This window comes from Amblyomma mixtum, chromosome 5 (assembly GCF_055824585.1).
Source record: "Amblyomma mixtum isolate Tamu chromosome 5, ASM5582458v1, whole genome shotgun sequence".
NCBI lineage: Eukaryota > Metazoa > Arthropoda > Arachnida > Ixodida > Ixodidae > Amblyomma > Amblyomma mixtum.
Genome location: NC_143016.1, coordinates 44938765 through 44965486, shown reverse-complemented (window position 1 = coordinate 44965486; position 26722 = coordinate 44938765). Strand labels below are relative to the sequence as shown.

Here is a 26722-nt window from a genome sequence, read left to right as displayed (position 1 = left end):
TACTTGGTGAGGTTATCTTTACTGATGTGAGTGCTTTTCTTCCTCTGCTGTTTTTATGGTTGTTACTGCTTTGTTTCCCTTATTTATCGTCTGGAGGGCTCATCTGTCTAACTGAGGCTGATTTAATTTTAAGAGTGCGATTAGATGCACCCCTTACTCTTTTTAAAGTGGGCTTTGCTGCAAGACTTTTCACTTTGCAACAAAGCCTATTAAAGATATTTAAAAAAATGACGAACCCAGTGATCTGATCTGAATCAGATGATGTGCTCTGTGATTATGACCGAAATATTATTATAAACAGAAAAATCATTTCGCACAGGTGAAGTGAAGATTGGGAAAAAGGCAAATGTGCAAGAAGCTATAATTTTTAGTAGAATAATAAACCTTTAAGTCTTTTTGTGGTAGTATTTGAAGTGATGGCGCAATTACCGAATAAAGCCGCGACAGCGTTTTCCACAGTGCACAGTTTTGGACAAGGCGAAAGGCAGCGAAAATCTGAAATTTCAACAACAATGTCGTCCAATGTCAACAAGCAATGTCGAGAAGCATGCCCCGAGCATGTGATCATTTTGAATGCTACCGCAAAGCAACTTGGCATGCTTTACCTAGGAGCCAAAGAAGTTTGAATCATTGGATGTTGTCTAATTCTCCCATTAGAACATTTTTTATATATCTTTTTCGACAGGTAACTATGAGATTCGGATCAGAAACTATTCAGCCTGCCACATCTGCTGCCATCCATGTGAATGGTTCTCCTCGGTCGTTCTGTGGCGTCGGCGTCGTAGACAAGAGTGTTCACCTCCTGAAGCAGGATAACCAACTGACAAAGGACAAAGTAAGCAATACACTTTGGCTCATGGTATTTTGAACACTGGAACTTAAGCATTTTTTCATGCTGTATTTCAAGTCTCATGTAGCATAGTCATTGAAACATTTGACTGAAAAACTCATCCTGCTGACTGTGATGAAATGAAGGAACAAACAACTCAAGCAATCTGCAAAGTTGTGTTTTTTGTTCAAGTCGCTTTCTTTGCAAGAAGAAAAGCCCTGAGCCATTCTGATTACCAGGAGGGTAAAGAAAGAAGCCTATTCTTGCCGCCTCCAAGAAAGAGGAGCCAGCTTTTACGTAAATGCCTGGCAGCGTGGGTGAATTAACAGTCACGTTCACTCAACTGCCTTCCTTCATGGGACAATCTTTCGAACACAATCTTTTTCATGTTTTCTACGCCGCACATATTGCGTTTCTGAAATAAATGAAGATGCCTCATTGGTCATTATGTTGCACTTGTTTTGTCAACACTTTTGGATGCTCTGTGATACATTAACGTTTATGAAATATCAAGTGAGTGCTATTCTTCACAGAATCTGCACCTGCAGAAGTTTCATTATCTCCTGCCTCCTGAAATCTTAGACCCTCGAATGATTTTCCTGCTCGACATGGCGTCATAACAGTTTGAATGTTGCATTTTTGTCCTCTTCTCAGGTTTACGACATTTTGAAGCGTCTGGATATCACCCGCTACACGTGGCCAAAACAGGCGTCGTACGACTACTGCCGCAAGCAATGTATGTTGTACCTTTGTCTTCATGAGTCAGACAGTATAGTAGAAAAAATTTTAATTCACAGCTCCGCTCCTGCTTTGATGACAAACAGTAGCAACCCTTTACTGATATAGTTTGATCAGTGCATTACGATGGAATGCATGTTTGTTAAACCTCAAATAGATAATGGTTCATTGTGAGCAATGACACTTGCCTTAAAGGGGTATGGCACAAAATTTTTCAGTGTCGGTTTTTTCTGCCTTGAAGAAGGCCTATGGGCCTCGTTAGGATGAAAATGAGCTCAAAACGACAGTGCGCAGTGTTAATGGTCAGTTACAAACGATTTTGTACTGGTAGTTCCGCTCTCGGTTGGCACTAGTGCAGGAGTGCACTTTGACATCACGACCAACCAGACAACCTAAACTACCACATTCCTGATGAGGTCGGCGTCGCCGGCAAGCATTGGCTGTTCCTGTGAACAACCACTAGGTTTGGTGGCGTCACAATATAATTGGGCAAGAGCAACCTGATGTCACTGGCAGCGAGTGGAAATTCCGAACGGCTCCTCGGACTACATCCAAATTCATATTAAATTATGTTCCACTTACGTCTGCGAGTGAAACCCGTTAGAAGTCATCTCCTTACGCACATGAAACAAATCATATCGTATTGTTTCCAATTGTAATTTTGTGCCTGCAACCCTTTAAGTCCGGTTCGCGCTGTTTGCACTGTAAACTGCGGCAAACACAGCAGCAGTTTCGTTCGCACTCTGTGGTGATACACTTAAGGAGGCCAAAACATTTCCTTTATTCCTGGCAGTGATGCTTGTGTAGATTATTATGAATCAGCGAGAAATGCATTTCCCTCATTCTCCACTTCAGTGGCGAAGAATCCGCAACAGTTCAAGCGCAACATCTGGAATGGACCGAGATCTTCAAATGTTGAATACGTCGATTCGATCACCGCCTTCGACGTAAGTGAGAGAACTATACCTGTGCCGGAGTATGTGACCGGCACGCATGTCACAGTGATGTTAGCTTTTTTAGTGATCGAAGCGATAATTTTTGTTTTTATTCTCGCTCTGTCATGTGAGTCTAATTTCTGTCATTGACACTCTTTTTTATATGTTATTAGCCCACCTTATACAGCATCATTGCCAACATCATTACTGGATTTGCACTGAACGCCTTTTATTGCTTTGCTTCCATTTCATTTCAGGAATCAGGGGTGGTGGTCATGTCAGACTTGACGCTTGAAACCAGGCCATGCCGGAAGAACATCTATGACAGACCACCCTACGCTCTCGCGGCGCCAGCGAGTAGGTCCCTTTCCATTTAATGTTACTAACGCCTTCTGTTTTCTTCCCCTGGTGCCACATGTAATGTTGATGTTAGCTGACTAACAGCATTAACGCCTTTCAGTCATTAACGAAGGTGGTGGTGTTTTTTCTTTTTCTCCCATTTCTCTGAGCATCTCGTAATCCCTTCCATCTCGTTCCTTCGTGATGGCTCATTTAGTGCGGGTATCCTACCATTCCTACGAAGCTGCCCCCTTCGCTGGTTAGTAACCCATCATTTCCCTTTTTTTCCTCTATTATACTGCTCTTCTTCACTATCTGAATAGAAGACCTGCGAAAGCGGCGAGGGTGCAGGTTACTAACATTGGACATTAGCTAATGTATGATGTCATGCTATAACACTAGACATTTTATCTTATACGTTTAGAAGCCCCTCGTTGTTTTAGTATGTCTTTGATTCAGTTCCTGTCTATTTTGCATCCTTCCCTCTTTGTTTGGCTGCCCTTTCCAACTATTACTATAATTTATTTAAGCATCTTACTGCATCGTTTCCTCACTTCTGGTATTCACCAGCTTGGCACAACAGCTGAACATCACTGTTGTTATGGCTTGAAACACTACTAAAAAATTGTCCTTAAGTAGTGACTAATATTTGTCTTTGAATAATTACATGTGTTAACTCACAAGAAAAAATTCTAATGAGTAAGCTCCCGACATTACTAAGAGAAGTTCTGCGAATGTGCTCGACGACACTGCCAACAGATTCATTTCTCTTCCTTTCTCTTCCGAGTTGCAAAGAATCTTCTTTGCAACTCAAGCAACTGAAAAAAAAAAAAAATTTTTTTCTTTAAAGCAGTTTTACACTTATTTTTGAGGATGTCTGGAATTCAGGCCTCAAATTAGCAAGAACACATTTCTGTCTCTTCTTCCATTTATCCAAAATATTGTTGCCGTGTGAAAGTTTCATGTTTTTTAAGGGAGTTTCGAATTGCTATTAACGATCTAGGATCATTTTCTTATTTTTTTTTCTCTTTTCCATTTGCAATGTTGCACGCATAGGGGCATTCCTGCGGAGCGGAGGAGCGCGGTTTAAAGGTGAAAGCAATGCCCTCGCAAAGCAATGCTTAGCGAGACTAGCCGCAGCTGAACTTTGCTTTGTAGAAAGAATGCCCGCTGCCTAAAGCTTTTGCATAACGTGCATATAGTAGAGCAAAACGCAATGATGAAAGCTTCAGGGCCGTTGCCAATGCACTTGTGAAATTTTAGTCAGCTTTCTTTTTAAATAGCCTCCTGAATTTCATTCGCAACCAAACAATCTATTCTTCTTAATAAACAGACTATTACAGTACTTTCTTCTGTTTTTGCACTTTTAACATCAAGCAGTACGACCATGAGGTCGTTCCCGGCCAACAGCAACAGGTGAAAGCTGCGACCATAACGTATTTAGCACTGGTCATCGGACTGAATGCCTGATGAAATGTTTTCTTTAGCGATATCACAGCTGAAAGCATGAGGAGAACAAAACAAATTTCCCTCGTATTTTTGTCCCTTTTTCGGCCCTGTGAACGTCTTCTAGTCTCGACAACAGCAGCCCCATTCAGAGCTACGCAGAAAGGTGAATGTTCACACTATAGTTGTCGTTAATCACGGGGTTGCCTGCTGTTTGCCACTGCTGGCCTTGCCTAACATTGTCTCGCGGGGATTCCGTGTTCTGAGATGCGGTCATGCAGGGCACCTCTCAGCACGCTCGCGCACTTTGTCCTGCAGATGCGGTGACACGCCTTCGTCTCGCCATCTTTCCTGACCTCGAGCTTTCTCCTGTCCTGAGGTGGTTGGCTCTCCAGGCTCCCGCTAACACACAACATTAGAGCTTGTACACAAGTGCAGGGTGCCGCAAGGCGCACTGGCTCATTCACCGAGGTGTCTAGAGCAGCTGCTTTAACACTAGAAATATACAGACAGGAGATCCTGGCCCAGCGCAAATTACATTGGACTGGACTCGCAGCAGAAAATTCTGGAACAAACAACTTATTAACTCATCCAAATTATAAATGCGAACTTTTTATCAATTCCCTAAGGTACGTCTGCCAAAAATACTTTTTATTCGAAGCATATGTAACTTTTTGAATTAGTCTACCTGTATAATTCTGGTGTTTAAATATTCTGGATATTCAGTGTGCGCTCTGCGAAAGAATCCGTAGATCAGCGTGGTTTTCAAATTCAGTGAGAATCTACTGATGTATAACGGAGCACTTACTAAAAGATGCCTATATCAACTCTGTTGTGCGTCAGGGCTCAAAAAAGCCAATATTGTAATGCTGCGGCCAAAGGATCATCCACTTTCAAGATGCACCTCTCCGAGTGTCTGCCCGTGCGTCTTGCGGCCGGTGGCTGGCTGTGCTGACCTTTTTTTTTTCTCTTCTTCCGTTCTTCCGTTCATTCCTCTTTCCTCCTCGGGAACTCTACGCAATCTTGCCTGTTGCGTAGTCCCCCTAGCGAGACCATTCGCGCTGGCGGGTCCTCCACCTCCAGCTGGGGTGGCCTTTTCCAACCGCATTGTAGGTGGCCTGCCCGGCGCGCCCGTCGCCCTGGACTCTGTGGCGCAGAGCGCACCATCGGCCAACATCCCGGCCAAGTCGGCCGTCGAAGTGCGCACCTACTTCCCCGAGACGTGGTTGTGGGACCTAAAGGAGCTGGAGTAAGTTTGCCCCATAATTCGATGGTCACCTTTCAGTGCACCGAGGACAATAAGCTGAAAGAGGTGTCCTTAATTTGCAGTAATTATTTTGCCGGTTTATTATTTTGCCTTTTTAATATGGGTATCACTACTGCCATTGAAGTCATGGATCATAGCTTGCGAGCATGATCGCTCGATGCCGCCGGTATCAAATTCTTGTTTGCGCATGAAAACGAAGCGATGAAACAATACAGCGGGATATGCGGCTTAACTGTCGTCTTGTTTATTCTTGAGATTGGATTGGAGGTAGCATAGTATCTTAGTTGTACCCTATTTTATGGTTACACTAGGCAAGAGAACGTTTCTTTTGTTTTCGCCGATATCAAGTTCTTTAGGACACTACGGGGCTGCAGAGTGATCGAGTACAAGTCCCAATGAGCTTACAGTATTGTCTGGGGACTATGACGATCCCTTACCATCATCAAAAAAAAGAAAGAAATAGCCAGCCAGAGCCCTAATGCCGGCTGAAATACGGGAAGAAATCATCGTTGATACGATGCCCGCACAACTTTATTTCATGGTCTAAAAGCACAAGAAACAAATCTTGGTCGTCCTTAGGTGTCAGCGCTTAGATTGTAACCTTTAATTCTAGCCCACTGATTTAATAGATCAATGCGACGTAGAGAAATGTTGGAGTGTACTCAAAAAACATTTCTAAAAGCATGCCTCAACAGCCACAATGTATGTGAGATCATTATTATTCGTAGCTTCATTGTATCAGACAAATAACGAGATGCATGTATTGTTAGACGATTGTGTACTTCCCTATGCATGTATTGTTAGACGATTGTGTACTTCCCCTACACATATGGAGCATTTTGTATAAATAATTGCCTAATCTCGCATGATTAGGTGTAGAGGCGGCTCTTGGACACTCGTTCTCGTGACCTGTTGTGAGACATCAGGGTTATTTTATTGTTTCCTATTTATATATCTGTTCATGATGTCCTCAATATTTCTGATATCAAGTGCTGGCTGAGCATGTTGCATATTTTTCCTACCAGCCATATAATTGTTTCGCAGTGAGCATGGTGAACTGAACTTCAAGGAAAAAATTCCACACACAATCACCGAGTGGGTGGGAAGCACTGTGTGCATCAATTCAGAGGATGGAATCGGCATCTCGGATCCGGCAAAGATTAAGGCTTTCCAGCCGTTCTTCGCCTCGTTCAACCTGCCTTACTCAGTGGTGCGTGGAGAACTGGTGCCTGTCAAGGTGTCCGTGTTCAACTACCTCGAAAAGTGCCTGCCGGTGAGCGACCTCTTTGTGGTCTTTGCATCACTTGTATCACTGCCGCTTCTGCCCTTCTATTCCCATTCAGGAAACTGATGGATTTGGTTTGGTTCACGCACTACTGCACAGCATCTGGCATCCAGCTTTCGTGCTCTTGACACATTACAAAGACAAGAAATCGATTTTGTCATATTTCGCAAGGCCGCAGTGACATATTTTTAGCACCATCCGATCTCTCGTAAAAAATATTCAGACAACTTCATACTTCAACAGCGTCCATCTGTGGTGTCTTCCTACAGTCCTCGTCTAATTTTGCACTGTTCTTCAAGAAAATTTCACACTACCACCAAAAACGTACACATTTTTGTGGTACATACATACCTAGGAGAAGTCAACGACAGCGAAATTTGCCGAAAAGCAACGAAAAAATTGGAGGACGCTTAAGCTTTGCCTTCAAGAGTGGAACATGACAGCGTGTTGCAGCGCTGCCAGGAAGTCCACGGAACGCCATCACCCGTTTGGCGTGATGCCTTGCCCGCTGGACAAATCGCTCGGAGTCTGTGTATAGGAGGCCTCTCCAAATAGCCCATCCGCTGCCCGAAGAGATAACGAATGGGCAGCAGTGACGCTGCTCTCTGAATTGGCCGTTGTGCGTCTCCATTGTGATTGTGATCTGATCTGAACTGAGAGGAAAAACGCAGTAACTGTCTCACATATCAGTGCACACCTCAACCACATCATGAGGGAAGGGAGGAAGTTTCTAGTGAAAGGAAAAAGACAGAGAGGCCGTAATGGATGCGTATTCATTGGAATTGCATTCCTTGACTACAACAGCACACAGACGCGTACATCACAGGCACTTGGACGGTACGGGGTCCATATCACACTGCAATGGTTGGCACCCACACAAAATGACGCATACAGGTCCGCTCACCGCTGTCTGCCCTTCTGAAGCCCGAAGTGGTCATGAAGGGTTGCACCCACGCTGCCGCCCACAGGGGCGAAACCGTCGTGTTATCACCAGGCTCCGCATACGGACCAGTTGATGTCTTCAAAGGTTTCGTCTGCCGGTCCTCTAAATTCAAATCCACAATCCCTTTGCGATGTCTGTGCGCATTAAAGAACCTCAGGCCACTGAAATTACTGAGGAACTCCACTATGGCGTCCCTCATAGCCTGAGTTGCTTTGGAACGTAGAAATCCTAAACACAAACTCAAATTGAACCTGAAGCTGTCGTACCTCAGCGCAAGCTTTTCGCATTTGCTTTCATCTCTACAACATAGATGGCACTGCACTGCCACAGATCATGGTAGTCAACTGAAATGCTTTATAGATTAGAATGCGATTGCTAGCGGGTCCCATTGCCAACAGATAACAATGCCGACATCGGCTTTTCTGCGGCACGAGCTCCTAATGCTGTCGCACTAAAAGTAATTTTAGCAAAACAACGAATCGTCTACAGAAAACTGATATCCTGATCTGCGCCTGCAGCAGATACTATTGCATACATCGATTTCTGCAGTTAGCCTGTAGTTGTTCAGACATGTGCGAATGCACGCCTTTGCAGGTCGACCTGCGGCTGGCTGAATCCGCGGACTACCACATCGAGGGTGAGTCGGAGACGACACTGTGCGTGTGTGGCAGCAAGAGCCAAGTGCACAAGTTCCAAATCCGACCGCAAACTATCGGGGAGGTGAACCTCACGGTGTCGGCAGCCGGATCGCAGAGCGATGCCGCATGTGGAGAGCAGCCAACTGAGAAGGTAGTGGCCAGGGACGCAGTCACACGACCGCTCATCATCGAGGCGAGTATCTGCTTTCTCTACGGACACTGGGTTACCATTTACTGCTGTTCACACGTCACGCAACTGAGAAGTCCAGTCTGTTTAGAGGAGTTCCAATGTAGAGCAGGGTTCATAAAAGGAGGTGGTTGCTTATTAGCTCCTGAATAGTGCATCAATGTGGACATACTGTGGAGGATGACAATAGGTAACTGTGCTTCCTTGGAATAAGCAAAGGAAGGAATGGAAGTGGAAAAGAACAGAAACCAAGAATGACGAGAAAAAAAGCACCAACCATTTATCTCATTATCGCTTTTAAAGAATGAGTTTGGAAATGTAAAGAAAGCTGCATGCAGTGAGCGGATGTACACCCTGTCATGTAAGCATGCTTAGCAAAGAGTGAAAAACAACGACAGACACTAATGTATTTTGGCACGTGATAAAATTGGTAGCATATGTTTTGTTACACTGCTATCATGGGTCTTCTGTACCTTTTGCTACGTACCACTATAATCTCGTGAGACAGCTATCGACCTCAACGACAGCCACCGTGGTGGCTGAGTGGTTATGGTGCTCAGCTGCTGTTCCTAAACAAGCGTGTGAGATCCTGGCCGCGGCGGTCGCAGGTGAAATGCTAGAGGTTCATGTGCTGCGCGATGTCAGTGCATTTTAAAGAACCCCAGGAGGTCGTAATTTCCAGAGCCCGTCAATACGACATCCCTCATAGCCCGAGTCGTTGCAGATCATTAAATCCTAATAAACTATAATCCATAAAGCTTCCACGTCATTTTCATGCATCGTCCTGCCTGTGATATTCAGTTTTGCTGAGTATCACAGCAAAACATATATTCACTCTACAACCACCTCCGCCAGGCTGTCGGTTGGCCCTTGTGGTTCGTGAAGCATGAGTCATGAAAGACAAACTGCAGTCTAAAAGTTACAGCCGTGGGATTAGATGCTAATATAGGCAGGTGCAGAGCTTTCTCCACTAATCTTTCGCATCCAGCTTTTCTTGAAGTGCTGAATACGTGACCGAAGCTAATCTGCATGGAAGTCAGATTGTCTTAATATCAGTAGATGGTAAATCAGGCAAGCAATTCCGCAAGTTGTAGGGTGCTTCGTTTGAGCAACGTAGTTTTATGTAAATCAGGGGTAGGAACTTTTGTTTGGACCTCGTTTGACGTGATCTTCAGTGCACAACAATCACTTATCAGCACTTCCGTTGATGTTGATATACTGGGGTTTGAAACTGAGTTTCTTAGTCTATCTTTTGCAGGCGGAAGGCTTCCCTAAGGAAGAGACACAGAGTGTCTTCACTTGTCCTAAAGGTAATAATTTTATCTTCGTGTGGGTGCTTTAAGTGACCATGTGACTAGGTGTTGAGAAACTTGCTCTCATTCTAGCGTGATGTGAATATTTCAGAATATTAATTTTTGCTTCATTGCTTAACAGACGCAGGAGAAGGTGGTGCAGCGAATGAATTTGACTTGGTGCTTCCTGAAGACTTGGTGGAGGGATCGGCCCGTGCATATGTTTCAGTCACAGGTAAGAGACGGGTCTCAGCAGACCCACTACTTGAGCCATTTGGTTAAACTCGAGACTCCAAAAGCTGAAAAATGCACGCATGGCCGAACTACTTCTTTTTTTTTCGAGGGAAAGAGAGAGCCCGTTTTACTTTTCTCTTGTACAGTCTGCGTGGTTTTCTTCACTGGGTCGCATATCTTGAGTGCGCTGTGCAAACGAAATGTGTGATTAGAATTGCCTTGTCTTAGCCTTACCTTTGTGAAATGCCCCGCTTAGGGGGATCATTTAAAAAAAAAAAGGTCCCTACTTTGGCTTCAAATTGTCCTTAGTTCTGAAAGTTTGACTCCATTAGAACCAAGCCTTAGCACCAGCTCACCTATATCTAAATCAAGCTGTCTGCAAAGTGAAGGAAGACATACAAGTATAAAACAAAAGACTCCATGTCTACTGCCTATTGTGCCATTTTTCTTCGATAAAAAGTTCCTCGGTGGCTGCCTGAAAACTCTGCAAAGGCAGGCTGCAATTGCCTCCTGATGCACTTGCTTCCACTAGCATAAGCTGGAGGTATATGAATACTGCTTGCGTCATATCTTCTGCTGGTGATACCACAGTGTATACTGCCTTGTCTTTGGTTGGATAAATACCGCCTTATACCTAAAGAGTGACTTCTCAAATTAGCTGTGATTTAGGAGAATAACAGAAGAACAGTCGTCAAGAGAACACAAAGGTATCAGCTCCTACCGACCAAAAACAGCCTGTAGTGTGGCTGGTTGCCGGCAGTAAAGTTACACTAGTGAATGAAATGCATTCCAGATTATAGAATAAAAGCTCAGTATTCCTGACAGAATGTTCCAGTCTGCACTGTGCAATTTATTTACAATCATCAAAACTACAAGCTGTCTACTTTGATCTGCAGGAGATATTATGGGTCCAGCAATCAAGAACCTAGACTCGCTGGTGCAAGTTCCAACAGGATGTGGTGAGCAGAATATGGTCAAATTTACGCCAAACGTCTATGTCCTCGACTACCTCAAGGCTACGGGCAAGAATCAAGAAGACATCGAAAGAAAGGCTGTGCAGAATCTCAAGACAGGTAATAAGCCCACCTTGGTCCCGTCCGTGGTTTTTCACCGGTTACAGCTTAACTCAATGGCTTATTAGAACGCTTTATTACGTAGCGGAAGTATATTCAACATTGAAAATGTCTTTCACTCACGCATATTTTGTATTAGATCTCAATCGCAATTGCTTCACAAGTATTTGTTTATTTATCTTTACAGAGGTTTGTTCCATTGCAGAGTAGATGCATGCCGTCGATGCACCGTAGAGCGACATCATCGAGTGGTGGCTTAATCTTGACTTTTTATGCAGCCACGACTGTTTTCCACATATGCCACAGAAAAGGCTTATAGAGACATCCTACATTTCTACTACTCTAACGCATTACGGCAATATGGGAGCCGTAGCTGGCACCAGTTAAAAATAAATTAAATCTAAGAATTGCACAGCTGAACAGTTTCCGACTGGCTCAATGAAGCCCGAGCACTGCCAAGTTGAGGTCACTTGCAAATCTCTATTACGTGTGGCCAGCTTTGTGCTTTCAGCCCTTGTTTATAGCGGACACCAACTGCAGCTTTTGCAGCGCTGTGTGTATTTTTTTTGTTAGAGTAGCTCTCTATAGTCGCCAAAAACGCCGCTTTAACTGTCGGTCCATTTGCAAGCGTAATGCTGAACTTATAAACAGCACATTCGGCATTGACTGGACCCAAAATATCTTATTTTCAACAGGCTACCAGCGCCAGCAGAAGTACAAGCACTACGATGGTTCGTACAGCGCCTTTGGAAACCGCGACAACGTGGGCAGCATGTTCCTCACGGCGTTTGTAGTCAAGTCCTTCAAACAGGCTGAGAAATACATTCCTATTGATGCCGGAAACCTCAACGAGAGCATAAAGTGGATCATCTCTAAGCAGAAAACCAACGGCTGCTTCCAGAACATCGGCACTGTTCTTAGCTCTGGCTTGAAGGTTAGTCCTATGTGACTTCTTACCGCAAAGCTTTGCAGGAAACCGTGTGACTACCAATGGTGAACAGTTGTCCTGGCGAACTGTTCGTGAAGTGTAATGTAACAAAAGACACATTGGGCATCTGCTTCATGCAGAAATTGGTGCGATACCATGGGTTCCTGAGCATCCGCAGGGACATCCTCAGGGATGGTGAGCAGTGCGCCACCATGGAACCGAGCACCCACGCTTAGCCGTGCGTGGCATCGCCGCGTCCGGGGAAAAGGGGATCCTCATAGTTGAGTCAATGCCGAGCATTTAGACCTTTAAGGCCCCTCGGCAGAGGCAACACACCACTTTAGCCCCAGCTTCCTGTAGACGGCACCTCCGGACTGACCTGACCGGGGGAAATCGGCAGTCGCCTTTTCCTATCCTCCCCTCTATCTTTCACTTTCCTATCCCTTTCTCACAACTCTCCTGTCTGCTTCTCTCTTCTTGTAGTTTTCCTTCTTTCAGGTGGCGAGGGTTAACCTTTGCTGGCTAACCACCCTGAATTACGTCATATTTGGTTATAGTTACAGTGTACATGGGCCGGGCTTTTTTTCAAAGTTCCTGTCCCGTCTCCTTGTTGGGCTCCATGGTGGGTGATTGGCACCGTGGCTGAACAACATATCCATTTTATGGCTTCTCATGTTTAAAAAATCGATTGCCCCGACAAAAGGAGGCGGACTGAAGTCACGGCAAATTTCCTGGAAAAGAACAAAAAAAAACTTTTGCTAAATACTACGCAATTCACTCTGAAGTCCAAGAAAAAACAGCCTGAATATTGTCCCCATCCCTAGTGTCAAAATCTCACAGATGCCCTAGGCTTAAGATACAGAGTACGCAAAATAGACAGTGGAGACCTGCTACTCGAACTTGACAGTAAAACACAGTATTCAAAGCTCTCGAACATTCAGTCTACTGGGGAAGTCCCTGTGACTATCAGTGCACATCGGACATTAAATACCGCTCGTGGCGTAATCTCAGACTCAGACTTCCTCCACATCACAGGAAAAGAAATGCTAGATGGTCTTGCTGATGAAAACATGGCCAATGTCCAGCGAATAACTATCCATAAAAAGGACAAAAAATTCTTACAAAGCACCTGATCCTCACATTTTATGCATGCACATTGCCAGAAAAAATAGAAGTGGGATACCTGAAAATTCAAGTCCGACCATACATACCGAATCCCCGCAGATGCTTCAACTGTCAAAGATGCGGCCATGAGTTGAACAGTTGCCACGGTCACAAAACCTGCACGAAATGTGCCACGAAAGATCATGCAACTGAGAACTGCGGTGCAGTGGCGTTCCACTGTGTCAACTGTGAAGGAGATCACCATGCTTATTCCAGGTCTTGTCCAAGATGAAAAAATGCATAGAAAGAAGCCATAACACTGAAAACAAAAGAAAATATAACATTCAAAGAAGCCAGAAAAAAGTTGGCATTAACAAACCCATTTGCATTTACGGCAAAGACAAACTTCGCGGATGTGGTGTGCAGGGGTGGAGCACCACACCCAGCTTCAGCCTCTGCCAAGGCAACGCCTCTGGCAGGGCCATTCCTGCCCCCGGCAGATGCGGCTAAGGCTGCCTTGCCACCCTTGAAAAAGGGCCTGCCAACCCCTCCATAGGCTACCTCCTCCCCAGTCGGGGGAGGCCTCTATACCGTACACCCGCGAGTTCTCCGCGGGCCTCCAGAGCCTCTAGTGAGGCAATGGACACTACACAGAACTCGCTTAATGTATAGTGGCTGGCTTGTTGGTTACACATCTTGACAACAACAGTTGGAGTTGCTTTCAACCTACCTAAACTCCACCTTAGCACAGTTCGACGGCCACATCGTCTCGCAACGGAATGGAATTTATATAGGATCATGTGTCGCATCAATCCTGAGCGATATATATATTGCTTCCCGGGACCTTAAGTTATGGGACTGATGCGCCGAGCTTGGCGTCTCTGCTGTGTTAAGGTTTGTAGATGAATTTCTAGTACATTTGAAAGACAACAAAGGATATGTTTGCAGACATGAGTGTCCCAAGTTGTGACCTTGTTCACTGACTGCCTTCAACCTCTAAACAATAACTCATGAGTGCACGGGCAATAGACGCATTCGATTCCTGGATTCGTGCCCATATTTCCACTCTGAGCACGTCTGCTGGGCCTGTGAGCCAAGGGGAAATAAGCCAGTCCTCCCGTACGCCTTGGCACACTCTAAACTGGTAAAGAGAGCCATCATAAAGTCTTGTTTCAGGAGTGCCCTTGTAAAATCATGCAAGCATCTTCAGGAAGATGTTTTTCTGAAGCAAGCGGATCACCTTCAGCAAGCTGGGTGCCCAGCGCATCTCCTGATTGCTGAAGCTGAAAGCATGCTTATATAAAAAAAAAATCCATTGCTCCCAAGACTTTCTTTACTTCCTCTTTCGTTACTGGCGGGTTGTTCCATTTCTGTGCTCTGCTGTGTCTCATTAATGTTCTGAGTGCACTCACTCTACTGTAGAGATTTGTGTAGAATTCTTCGGCTATTTGAACTATCTTATCCATATTGCTAATGACTAGGGCCTGGAAATTTAGGCACTAACGAACCCTGAAATTGGCAGGCATCTAGGCTCTAAAAAAATATTGAAATAGGCGCTATAAAGCAAAAATAGGCGCTTTGAACAATACCCCTTATTAGTACAAGATTTGTCAGTCAAGCACAGAGCGTACGCAGTTATCAATTAAAGCACGCCACAGTAAAGCACAGTCTCCGGTTTTTGAACTTCAAGCTCCTTCGGTTTTCGCTAAGCATAGCTTTTTACTTTGAAAAGCTTCTTTCGACGTCACATGAAGTTAGAGGTGTGAACCTAAAACATGAGAGTTCATAGGGGCTCAAGCCTTCAGGTGATGTGGCCGTATCATCTCCGCCTAGAAGGTCTTCGATTTTGGAAATTGTTTCTAGGCCTCTATTTTTTCTACCAATTGTTGCACCTTCATAGAAGCAATAGCGCCCTTTCCTTTCAGTCGCCGAAGTGTTGCTTGACCTTCTCCGACTGCCTTCAATGAATCGTCTATTGAGAGTCCAGTCTTTCACAACTCTGCCATCCTTTGCTTCAATGTTGAGAAGTTTGCACTTATGTATGTCCGGTCCGGTCCGTGTCTTGTCCTGTGCTTTCCTCTCTTCGTCCCTCGTCGTTTTGCGCGGTTGCAATATGCACTCCATTCTCTTTCCAAACTCGCATCTTCGAACATAGCGCTTTCTTTCATCGCACACGCTGCGTCATCCTTGATTTCATCAAAGACAGATTTGACCACTTCAAAGTGCCGTGCGTAATAGCATGCTGCGTTTATCCATCTTCCCCACCGAGTCAAAACAGGCTTTGGCGGCAGAGGAATGTCAGGTGCTGTGGCGCAGAAAACAGCAATTCTGGACGGAGATTTAAGAAACACCTCATTTGTGCTAGATACTAACGCGTCCGCTTGGGGAAAAGAGAGTTGGACACATTTGGTGACACGATGTATTGCATGAACAACGCAGGTCCGGGGAACCATTTTGTAGAAAAGCGTCAGTTCCTTTCCTGCCTTGCACACGTATGATTCCCCACCCGTGACGAACAAAAGTACCTTCTCACATTGACCCTTTTCTGATCATAGAAGTTCCAGAGACAAAGTGAAAAAACACCCTATCGTCGAATGGCTCACCACAGTACTGCCCGCTCATCATTGTCTTCTACGTGGCAATAACCCAGAAGTTCAGAGCCTAGCAAAATCTCACAGCGTATGTCCGAGAAGCTCTCCTAGTGTCGGCGCTCCTTACCGTGGCGCGGCCCGCTCTTCGTCGTCTTCTACGTGGCTCTAACCCGTGCTTTCGCAGTGATTCTAATGTAGTTATAAAAACAGACTTTGTAGACTTTAAGCAGCATGGCACATGCGCAGTGCGACCGCTTTACGCGGGCACAGCTTAATTTCATTAAACGTGCGCAGCTAGGGCAACACAGGAGCAAATCGCATGTGAGTTTTTCGTTCGCCAGCAGGAATAGGAAAAACACTAGTGTCAGTGATGATTCAGACCTTTGAAAGCAGGAGCCACTATTAAATACAATTACAAAGTTGAAGTGTTTCATTCCTGTTGACACGATTCTGTCCTGCATCTCTGCAGGGCAAGGTCAACTCCACTGCTCCGGGAGCGTTGACGGCGTACGTGCTCACCGCTCTTTTGGAGGGCGGCCTTGCGGACGAGAAAGTCGTTGAGACTGCACTGCGCTGCATCAGTGCCCAGCGTGACCCTAGCGCCCACAACTTGGCCCTATCCGCCTACGCCGCAGCCCTGGCGGGACATGAGTCTGCCAAAGTGTACCTTGAGAAATTGGAATCCATCGCTGTTCACAAAGGTGTGTTGGCCATTGGACTGCCTCGGCCGTTTTTTTGCCAAGTGTGATGTGAGAGCTGCGATGTTCTGGCTACTCACAACTGGGCGCAATAACCGCGTGTCGAATCCCACTGTGTTCTGCCTGAAGGAACAGTGAAATATTACAATATACGTATATCATTTAAATGCCAAAGTGGCACCCCCACCCTTGGTTAACTTGAAGCGTAATTTTTTCTAAGCACTTGAAAATGAATGAGAGAATGGCTTTTCTTCAACACCGATCTGGCAGACTTCCACAAATGAGCGCTGCCATGTTGGAACCTGAGTAGCAAAGCGAAACAGGTATTCGTATATCAGAGAGAGTCTTTTCAAATCGCGATTGAATCGAATTTCTAACCCTCCTCTTTTAGGGGATTGAAGAATTAACTCCATCCAAATTAACTGCTCTGTGCCATGCTTTAGAGAACCGTCTTAATAAATAGTGCGAGCTATGGGATAGAGCCTTGTTCTCAAAAATTTTTTATTCCCGATGTAGGTGCCCTGACGTATTGGAGCAACGCGGGCAAGAAGGGCCCATCGGCGTCGGCCGACGTGGAAACGGCCGCTTATGCAGTGCTCGCCTACCTCAAGCTAAACGCCCAAGAGAACCTGAGCAAGGCGCAGCCCATCGTCCGCTGGATGGCGACCAAGAGGAACAGCCGCGGAGGCTTCCCATCCACACAGGTAGCTGGACGTCACATGGAACGCACACAAATAGCTTGGTGTCCTTGCAGCTTCCCTTTCTGCACATGACGAGCATCATGAGGTCTTATGGGCACTAGGACACGAACCTAAAAACTTCAGGGGGGGCACTTGCGGTGAGGCGAGAGCCTTTAGCGCGGTGTTGCTGCTAGTGTCACTGATGTGTGGCTGAAAGAGTTGACATGAAAACCAGCACCAACCAATGTAGGTCATGAATGAATCAAGCAAAGTGTTTTGCATCAACAACCTGTAGAGGCGCTGGCATCGACAGCGGCGCTGATGACGAAGAGGAAGCTTGGCAAGCGACCTCACTTGCGCAGAAAATTCAGGGGTCTCCCTCACCGGTTTCGCCTCTCCATTCACACATTTTTAACAAATCGAACCTTCAGTGTACGTGTCCATGGAAAGCTGTTTGGTAGCTTCACTTCCAATAGAGGAGTGCCCCAGGGCTCCGTTATCGTCCCCACATTATTCAATGTGGCTTTTATTCCTCTTGTTCGAGCCCTAGAGACCATCCCATCTATCCGTGTGCTTGCGTACGCCGATGAGATAATCTTGTGGTGCTGTCACCCAGGTGCGTCTATTCATCAGTCGGTGTACCAGCATGCGCTGGAGGTCTTGATATCTCGCCTCCCACCTCTCAGTCTAACCCTCTCGCCTACTAAATCATATTTGTTAATCATATATGTTATCCTGTATGTTTTACATCGCCCATGAGCAATTCCTGTTAGTTACTCAAATATGCTTATGGTACATCTTTAATTGCCTCGCCATACATGCTTAGCGTCATGTCTACCTGTGAATATCAATGTATCCGGTAACCTTGGCATGTGCACATTTATGCAAATACTTTCTTGTTTAGCCTTAATGAATGCTTATGTCTCCCTTTGAGTTATAATGTTGGCATTGATTTTTTGTTTCGAAGCCATATGAGCGTCTGCTTCATGTTGATTCTAACTCAACTGTAGCCATATTTTTGATAAGCAACATGCTACAACGATGGGAAAGTGCCTGCATGTTATCCAGCATTCAGATTAGGGATTACTTCACCAACAAGAAAGTAGTGCCATTTGTTAAGAGTAGTTGCTGTTACTTCTATCTAGATGCAAACGTTTCCAAAGGTAATTGCTGTAACTACTGTCGAAGATCGTAAATGAAATTTAAGGTAGCCACTGTTACTATGTTCAGAGGTAGTAAAAGTGCTAAAGGTGGTTACTGTAACTACCTTCAAAAGTAGTAACTGATATTAGTTGTTCATGATCAAAAGATAGCGCAAAAGGAACATGGCGGACGGAAAGGAAATGACGTAGACAAGCGTTTCCCTCCCGTCTCTTGTGTTCCTTTTGATATAGCGCTTGTATGCGTTGTTCCCTTTCCATGCCTCGTGTTCCTTTCGCCCTATTTTTTCACCATTAACGTTATCCAACTTGCCCGACTTTGGCTTTGCATATGTTGTTACTAGATTCAGTGGTATTAAAGGGACCATGAAAAGAATTAAAAGCTGCTTGTAAATGTTAGAAGTTATGCTCAGAAGCACTGACACCAAGTATGAGTCTTCGGAACTGAGCCGGCAATTTATTATGGCTTTTTAAAAATCGCGTTTTTTAAAATTCGCGGGCCGTTTGGTGTCTTCATAGGGAGCGATTTTGAAACCAAAACCGGGAAAACAGACGTCACTAGTCCCATGACGTCAGTAGGCCACCACACGCTGTCATTCGCTCGAGCTGCGGCAGCTACGACGTCACGGGCACACTTCCGGTAGCGGTGAAAATCGTCTGCTCGAGCCGCCGTGCGACCCCCTCGGGCAAGCGCGGGCCAGGGCATTGCCTTCACGCATATGTTTTCAATTTACCTCTGCCGCGTCTTTCTGCCGGGAGTTCGGGAGCAAAGAAAGCGCCGAGACCGGAGAGACGCTGCCGACGCACGCTGCTCCTCAGGAGTGCGACAACCGGAAGTCGTAAACCGAACGTCAGCGAATGACGTATTCATGGGCGGAGCCCAGTCCCGGAGCTGTTTTCTTTATTTTTTCTTGGTGCTCCGCGCGTATGAGTTGAGGGGGGAGAGGAGGAGCGTGATTTTTAATCGTCTATAACTTCGTTGTTATTCATGCTAGCTCGAAAATTCTTTCGCTGGGGTGACGAGTGATGGATTGCCTATCTTTACGTAATCTCAATCAATTTGTTTCATAGTCCCTTTAAGTGCTACTAAGGGTAGTTGCCGTTACCACATTAAAGGTCTTTGCAGATGCTACCCTAAGGATAGTACTAAATGTTACAAAGGGTAGTTCCTGCGGCTACCCCTCTGAGGCAGTAATCGTTATTACCTTGAAGTTACTGCCTAGCTAGTATTATATGAGACGGGCGGTTACTACCAGGAAGTTAGTAATTACAACTAGCTTTTTTTTCCAAGTGTAGGCCTAATTATTAGAAGCTTGGACTGCGATTTAAGCCTCAGCTGTACAGCTACACGTGATATTTAGCTTTCACATATAAGTCCACCAACCCAGCATTCCGAGCAGTCTCAGCCAATAGCGTCGCGTTGCTGTCAGGTAAGTAATGGTCTGCATAGGAAATGACTAGCCGAGTTCCAACAGTTAAGAGAAATTATTCGTTGAGTCTCGTGAATGCTTTGCACTACTTGATACGTTTAGCGCAGTCTTTTTTCTATGGGTGGTTTGAGACCGAGAAAACTTTCGCTCCAGAGAGGCACTGCAGACACAAGTGTAGTGGTAGATGGCATGTTGGACTCCGCGGCGTGCCATTAACACTGACCAGTCTTTAAATCTTCATCATTATCAGTAGAGAACACCTGTGCGCATTTTGCGTGTGGTTCCATGTGCTGATTTCACAGTTCCTTGTCTAATTAGACCAGTATTTCTTTTGCAATCACACTTCACACATCACTTCACCCATCGCATCGCTTCACCCAAAGCTCTGTTTCTCATTTCAGGATACAGTTCTCGGTCTCCAGGCTCTGTCGGCGTTCGCTACTTATGTTAGCAAAGATCCTGTTGACATCTCAGTTAAGGTGGACGGTACCGACGTCAGTGAGTCATATAACCTTAAGGAGGACACCAAACTGGTGGTGCAGGAGAAGAAAGTTGTGAACTTGCCCAACAAGCTCACAACAGAAGCGACAGGTCCTGGATGTGTCCTTATATCGGTAAGTCAAATTGCCACGGCATGACTGTATGCTTCCGCAAATAAGGTGAGGTGTGGGTGCTCCATCGCCTTTGGCACCTTGGCAAGACTCCTGTTTTATTACCTTATACATGCCGTATGCTCTGCAGAAATACCCGACATCGGCTTGATGTGTTACATCTTGTATAGGCAGATAATACTTTTTACACATGCAGCTTTCCTTAATTATTAAAGAAAGATGGCTGTAAGAGAGCGGCAATGTAATGTTTAAATTGGCGGCTTACTCTACTGTAGAGGACACAGCGAAAGGCTGCAAACTTTCACATTACATGGCTCCTTGCTCTTACTGCCATATTTTCCCACACATGGCCACAAATATTTTTACATATTTGGCATATAGTGCGCGAAAGTGGTGAAGCGTGCAGTGAATCAGAAAAACAGCATAAAGAGATGAGCGCCAATGCCAAGGCATTCCCTATCAGATGCGATAAGTGGCGCACCGCCCCAGTAATCTTCCTGTAAGGAATCTTTTCTCTTTTAGACGTCCTTCATTGGCAGGGAAGCTGGTCGCATTGCATGCTCATTAGATGCTAGCAGTGGTAAAGCTTGGCATAACATAGAAAGTATAGTTTATTGTGACAAAAACTAATGCTAGAGAAAGCAGAATATTGCTAACATTCCCAATTAATCAGATTTAAGGCCGTTTGAACTAGAAGGTATTTTTAGTGCTCACTTGAGAAGCACTTGTGTACAAGTTTCCTTTCTTTTTTTATACACTGCTCAGACTACTCTGAAGTACAACGTTCACACTGCACCGAAGAGCGAGGGCTTTGAGCTCACAGCCACTACGTCTCAAGAGGTGTCTGACTGCAATGACCATAAGCTCAAGATCTGTTTGAGGTGCGTAAACTGGACCAAGTGCTGTATGTATGTTCAGATTGTATATTATTTCCATGCTGTCCTTCCTCGTGCTAAAAAATGAAAGGATACATGAACATAACTTTCCAAACCACTTCACAGTGAGTGCTGCTCTTTAAAATAAAAAATTTCATTTTTTGATTTAGGTTCGACGGTGACCAACCGTCCAACATGGCAGTGGTGGAACTCAAGCTGGTATCCGGCTACATTCCAGACGAGGATCACATATTTGGCGTAAGATGCTATGCTCACTGCAAAATGCAGATTTTCAGAGCTTTGTTCCAGCTTTGTTCCGAAAGACCAGCTATACCTTCCAAACTTGCATATCTCGTTTTTAAACATCTCTCTAAAAGAAAGTTTGCATGAAAAGAAGGTTTTGAGGATCAGAAAAAGTATGCATGTGCCAGAAATTTCTTGCATAACCCTTAAAAAAGTACATATTGAGTTTCAACTGACACCTTACTCAGTCCTTTTAGAGTGTATAGCATCGAAATAAAAGCTCCAATTTCATTGAGCTCTTTCGTTAAGATTTCAAAACATTCTCTACTGATATGAGTTTATAGGAAGTCAATTCTCTACAGGTCAACTCAGTCTCTTTTGAATTTAAGTTAACAGGAAGCCAGTTAGTTGCCCACGAATGATTTGAACTGTAGTTGGCAATAACTTCCCTGTAGATTTATTTTCAGTACACTCAATAAAAGCTGATTAGTAGTGTTAGAGCTAGATGGTTTCATCAGTGTTTCATTGAACATCGGCTTAAATCATAAAGCATTGCTTCAACTAAAAAAAAGGTTAAGACAAGTAAGAGCCTATGTCAAACATCTATTGCAAAAACTAAATTACGCTTTTTTCACTGTTCATGCATAAGGATTCATTTCAACTTACATAACTTTGCATTTAAACCCCTTGGTTTGTACCATCTGCAGATTGTGACAATGGTGCCGACAGTCTTTTCAAAACCTTTTATTATTAACAATTCATCACTAATACTAGGTCATACATCTTGCTTAGCCAGTAATTAGGATGAACACATAGGTTTGAGGCAAGTCAATGCATGTGAATAGTATGTTTTTGCCTTATTGTAATGATTCTCCGCGACCTTTTGTTACTCGCTTCTTCAAGAGTGTGGGAAGAGTGTTTGTTCTAAAATTTAGTGCTTCTGGCAATAAAATTGCATTTCAACGTTTCCGTAAAAGTAGCGCATAGTTTGTCGATTTTGTGGAAGCTTAAAAGCACAATGTTGGAGTGCACGTGCAACGTTTCAGAAAGGTGGATATACGGCGAACAGATTTTTTGTTACTTTTTGCCCAAGGAAATAATTTTATAATGCTTGTTAACGTTTTTGTACTCAGATTGTATTGAGTTGGGTAAATTGAATTTAAACTGAAATGCAGGGGCCAATTTCTCAGATAAAAGGAATAGAGTCATGCAGGAATGAAATTGCTCTCATCGGGCTCTATTTTTCAAAGTTAACAGCATCTTAATATATACACAACAACCAATTTTGAAGCGAAAACGTTTGAAGACATTTTGTATATTGTTGTATTTCCTCCTTAATCCATTCTACTATGGCTAGTTTTATCTACATAAAGTGAGGTACCTAGTCCTTGTTTCCTCTGTTTAATTGACCTTCCTGCACCTGCGAAATTAAATTTATTTCGCTTGTATTACCGAGCCTGTTTCATCCTTATTACAAGGCTGCAACTCAAAGACGCTATTTAAGCTGTATTAATTGAGCTCAAGCAGATCAGTCTGTCAGTGGCATACTGTGGTATCCGTATCTTTCACGACAATGAAGTAATGCACAATGTACTTTTTTTTTCATTGTTCATTTCAAGCTGCTAGTGGCAAGGGGCAGCAAAGCCTTTAAGTCGAAATTTGCACAAATTACTGCATGTTGTAAACTTTATACTGATTTGTATGGATGACTCAATCATGATGGTCGCAAACTCAAACCCAACTGCTATATTCATGAGCGCAATACAAAAGCCAGCCGATGTAAAGCAGTAAACGGTGGTATCAAACTTTTAATATTTTCAGCTCATGCAATATCTGCAAAAACTTTTCTTTCAGCTCTACCGTGACAACAACATCAAGCTGAAAAGGCACGAAGTTGAAAAGAACCAGGTTAACTTCTACTTTGAAGAAGTAAGTGCGACAAGTTTATTCCATTGCTGTATGCATGCTGTAACAAGACACTTGGGTACTTTCTTCAGTCACCACTGTGCTAGGCGAGCTTAGGAGAGCTGCCTGCACTTGTCTGCAGTGAATGCAGACTGAAAGCTCTGATCCTATATTTGCAAAAAAGAAGAAAACAGGAAACTCAGGGGGCAGCGTATTGGATTTTATAAATGATAGCCTTTGTTGTACGTAGTCCTCACAAATAAATAGCAGCAGTATAATGTAGCCTTTCTCCTCCAAAAGGATATTTCTGAAAGAGGTCTGCCTTTTTCAGATAACGTCCGAAAGCAAGTGCTTCGACGTTCGCGTTCACCGTGAGTTCGCTATTGAAGATGCCAAACCTGCCACAGTTAAAGTTTACGACTATTACGAGCAAGGTAAGAGCGGTGCTTTTTATACTTCATGACCATTACCGTTTGCTGTTGAGTGCGAAACCAGTCTGCAATGTTTCCTTTTGTTAGTAATCAAAATTCTTCCAATCATTTTCTAATTGCCAGTCCAGAATGGAAGCTGGAAGTTTCTTTCTGCTCTCTTCTTGCATGTAATCATGTCTTTCATCTCTTCGCTCACATTTACAGCAAGGAACATGAATCCAGATGGCTGACGGAAATCTAAGAGTTCGGTTCTCTATATCATTCCTAATCTAGGAGAGCAAAGCAACACCTTAATCGCACTATTAAGCACAAATTCCGCTTCCTTAAATGACAGCTACTCATATGAGGGCGGCTAGAGAGGCTTATTGTACAGCGAGTTGTGGCTCTAGTCTTCACACGCTGGAGCTGAACCAGAATTGAGGGCTCATTACCTTGCTTTTCAACAATTAAATTTTGTTCTGCCTTGTTTTCTTCTTTTTACAGAAAACAGCGACTCCGTGCCCTACTCTCTTGTGGCGTCCTGCTAGTGAACATCGGCCATCAGTTTTTCTTACTCTTACTTTTTTGTTGTTCTCTTTTATTTGAACGAACGCGCCAAGACGATACGAGTCTCAGCATACCATTCAGTCCATGCCCATTTACCCTTTGGCTTTCAGTTTTGTCTTTTTACTGGAATCATGCTTTTTCGCTTCCTCGGTAGTGTTCACCACCAAAGGCTTTTATACCGGTCACACTTCTTGGGACGGACATACATATACGTGCCATGTCGCGAAAGAAGAAAAAAATGATTAATGGCTTCCACAGCGCGCATCGCGAAGAAATCAAGACAATGGTCACATGATGTTTCATCTTATCGCCTCGATAGACAATACGGTCGACTTAGGGAACGATACGCAGTGTGTGTGCTTTTGTGTGCGTGAACCGAGCCGTGAACTTTTGACGTCGCCATGTTGAGTTTCCCGTAGCGCGTCTTAGCCAGCCGAGTGGAAGAGTAGCTTTATATATTTTCTACTTGCGAAAAAAGCACGTCGTCATCTGCGAGGCCTCACCGTTACAAATAGTGTCACAAAGAGTGAATAAAACTAATTTTTTTCACAATCGTGTCGTTTATTGACCCGTCTGGCAGCGCAAAGCAGACGCCCTTAGCAGGGTTTCAATGTCTTTTTCTACAAGGCGTCCTGGTCGGGATCATCAGTATGATCCCTGCGTCTGTTCATGCACAATGCCGGCCAAAGGAGACAGTTCAAAAGTGGGCGTGAGAAAAACAAGTTATACCTTTAGTTCCCCTGCGTCTTAAGAGGGCGTCATTGGCCACGAGAACTGTTCAGTGATCTAGAAATTCTACAACTCACGCAGCATATTTGACAGACTTGGAGGATAACGAAAGAGACAGTAGAATGAGCTACGTAAAGAAAAATAATAAAAGATGCAACGTTATGGGAGACGAAGACATCGGACTAGATCACAGAATGATGCAAAAAAATGGGATGGGTAGCACATGTCACATGAAGGGAAGATAGTCGATGGTCTCTAGGGTAAAAAAAGTGGAAGCCTCAGGTGGGAGGATGTGATTTGGAATTTTGCAGGGAACTTGGTGTCTACAGCTGACGCAGGACAGGTTAACTGTAGGCGACTAGGGGAGGAATTTGTAGGGATGTGGACATAGTTCAGTTCATCATGACTACAAAAAAAAACATTTTGGTCAAAGAATAGTGGAAGGGAATGGTAAGAGGTTGCAGTTTAGAGCCACGTGTCAGCGTAACGTTCTTGTGCTGTGTGTACATACAGTTGCAGGACACACAGCCGTTACTTGCGCCAAAAAAAAATTTTATCACGCAGCAGACTCAAAGAACCAAAGAACCAAAGAAAGCGGCTGAACGTAATAAAGAAGCGGCAGTGAATGTTAAATCTTCAATTCTAGGATGAATTCCAGGAGGAAGTAACAGGGAAGCTTGCGGTTCCCCCACTTGAGTTTGCACACACTGCTCTGATGGGTGAACCCCAAGAGACCACGTAATTCCGCTCTCTCAAAGTACCCCAACTTATCTTTCGCCTCCCCCTTGGTGTGAGATTAAAAATGGCGATTTTAGCTCGAAAGCGTCTTGAAATGCAACCTTAAAGGGAACACACATCCAGGTAATACTACTATAAATGATTTACTTGCTGTTTTTTCTGTTAAAGAACAAAAAGAGGAAAAAAAATTTGTCGAAGAGGATTCAGACTGCTTATGCACGCAAAAGTAAAGCACTAATTCCACTACCTCTTAGAGCCGATGAAAATGCTTGCTTTTAATTGCGCTTTTATTCCCGCAAAGTTTATCGTAACTGCTGATAGCGCTGTGCTCACGGTGTCTCTTTTGTCCCTATGGGCAGAACTTCAGTAGCGGCTAGAAATTAATCATAGAGTTGTCGGACGATTACCACTAGGTGCCCACAGCAAGCTGCAAACGAGGCAGTGCAATATTGTGCTGGGCTCCATTAGAACCAAGGGGAACTCAGAGTAAAATACTATGTTAAGAACACCTGAGAAAACTAGTTGACAACTGGTGTGCAGCCGAATATTTAAGTACTTGTAAAGAAAGATCATCGACTCATATATAGTGGCGGAAACGCACTAGAAAACTAACCAGTAAGTATGCAGGGAACCAGGACGGAGGAATAAAGAGCTTTAAACCACAGATCAAAAACGCAGAGGATAAGTTCACTTAGTAAAACACGTTGCGGGGCTAGTTGGCTATGCATTTTCTTTTCTTCAAATTTAAGCAGCGCTAACTTTTAGGACGAATACACAGAGGACATGACAGGACGGTCCGCTGCTAAATTTGAACGTCCTAGAAGTTAGCACTGCTTAAATTTGAGCA

The 26722-nt window shown here is 44.3% G+C and overlaps 1 protein-coding gene across 22 annotated transcripts in view; it reads left to right on the top strand.

The window, feature by feature from the left end:
• The window catches only part of LOC149341952 (pregnancy zone protein-like), a 156664-nt gene extending 131704 nt beyond the window's left edge, over positions 1-24960 (top strand). For 4 of the 22 annotated variants that reach the window (XM_089544232.1, XM_089544246.1, XM_089544230.1 and 1 more), the window contains 21 exons: positions 686-835; positions 1484-1565; positions 2423-2514; positions 2760-2859; positions 3059-3100; positions 3898-3933; positions 5326-5536; positions 6599-6827; positions 8377-8613; positions 9866-9917; positions 10042-10134; positions 11030-11206; positions 11902-12140; positions 16299-16530; positions 17044-17231; positions 20199-20411; positions 21174-21289; positions 21454-21541; positions 23381-23455; positions 23763-23865; positions 24346-24960. In XM_089544232.1, the coding sequence (XP_089400358.1) occupies positions 686-835; positions 1484-1565; positions 2423-2514; positions 2760-2859; positions 3059-3100; positions 3898-3933; positions 5326-5536; positions 6599-6827; positions 8377-8613; positions 9866-9917; positions 10042-10134; positions 11030-11206; positions 11902-12140; positions 16299-16530; positions 17044-17231; positions 20199-20411; positions 21174-21289; positions 21454-21541; positions 23381-23455; positions 23763-23865; positions 24346-24389 (2799 nt within the window). In that variant the 3' untranslated portion in view covers positions 24390-24960. Of the gene's footprint in view, positions 1-685; positions 836-1483; positions 1566-2422; positions 2515-2759; positions 2860-3058; positions 3101-3897; positions 3934-4414; positions 4454-5325; positions 5537-6598; positions 6828-8376; positions 8614-9865; positions 9918-10041; positions 10135-11029; positions 11207-11901; positions 12141-16298; positions 16531-17043; positions 17232-20198; positions 20412-21173; positions 21290-21453; positions 21542-23380; positions 23456-23762; positions 23866-24345 lie in introns of all 22 variants that reach the window. The other 18 variants (XM_089544252.1, XM_089544241.1, XM_089544235.1 and 15 more) reach the window with 17 other exon arrangements.
• Positions 24961-26722: the final 1762 nt, after the last annotated feature.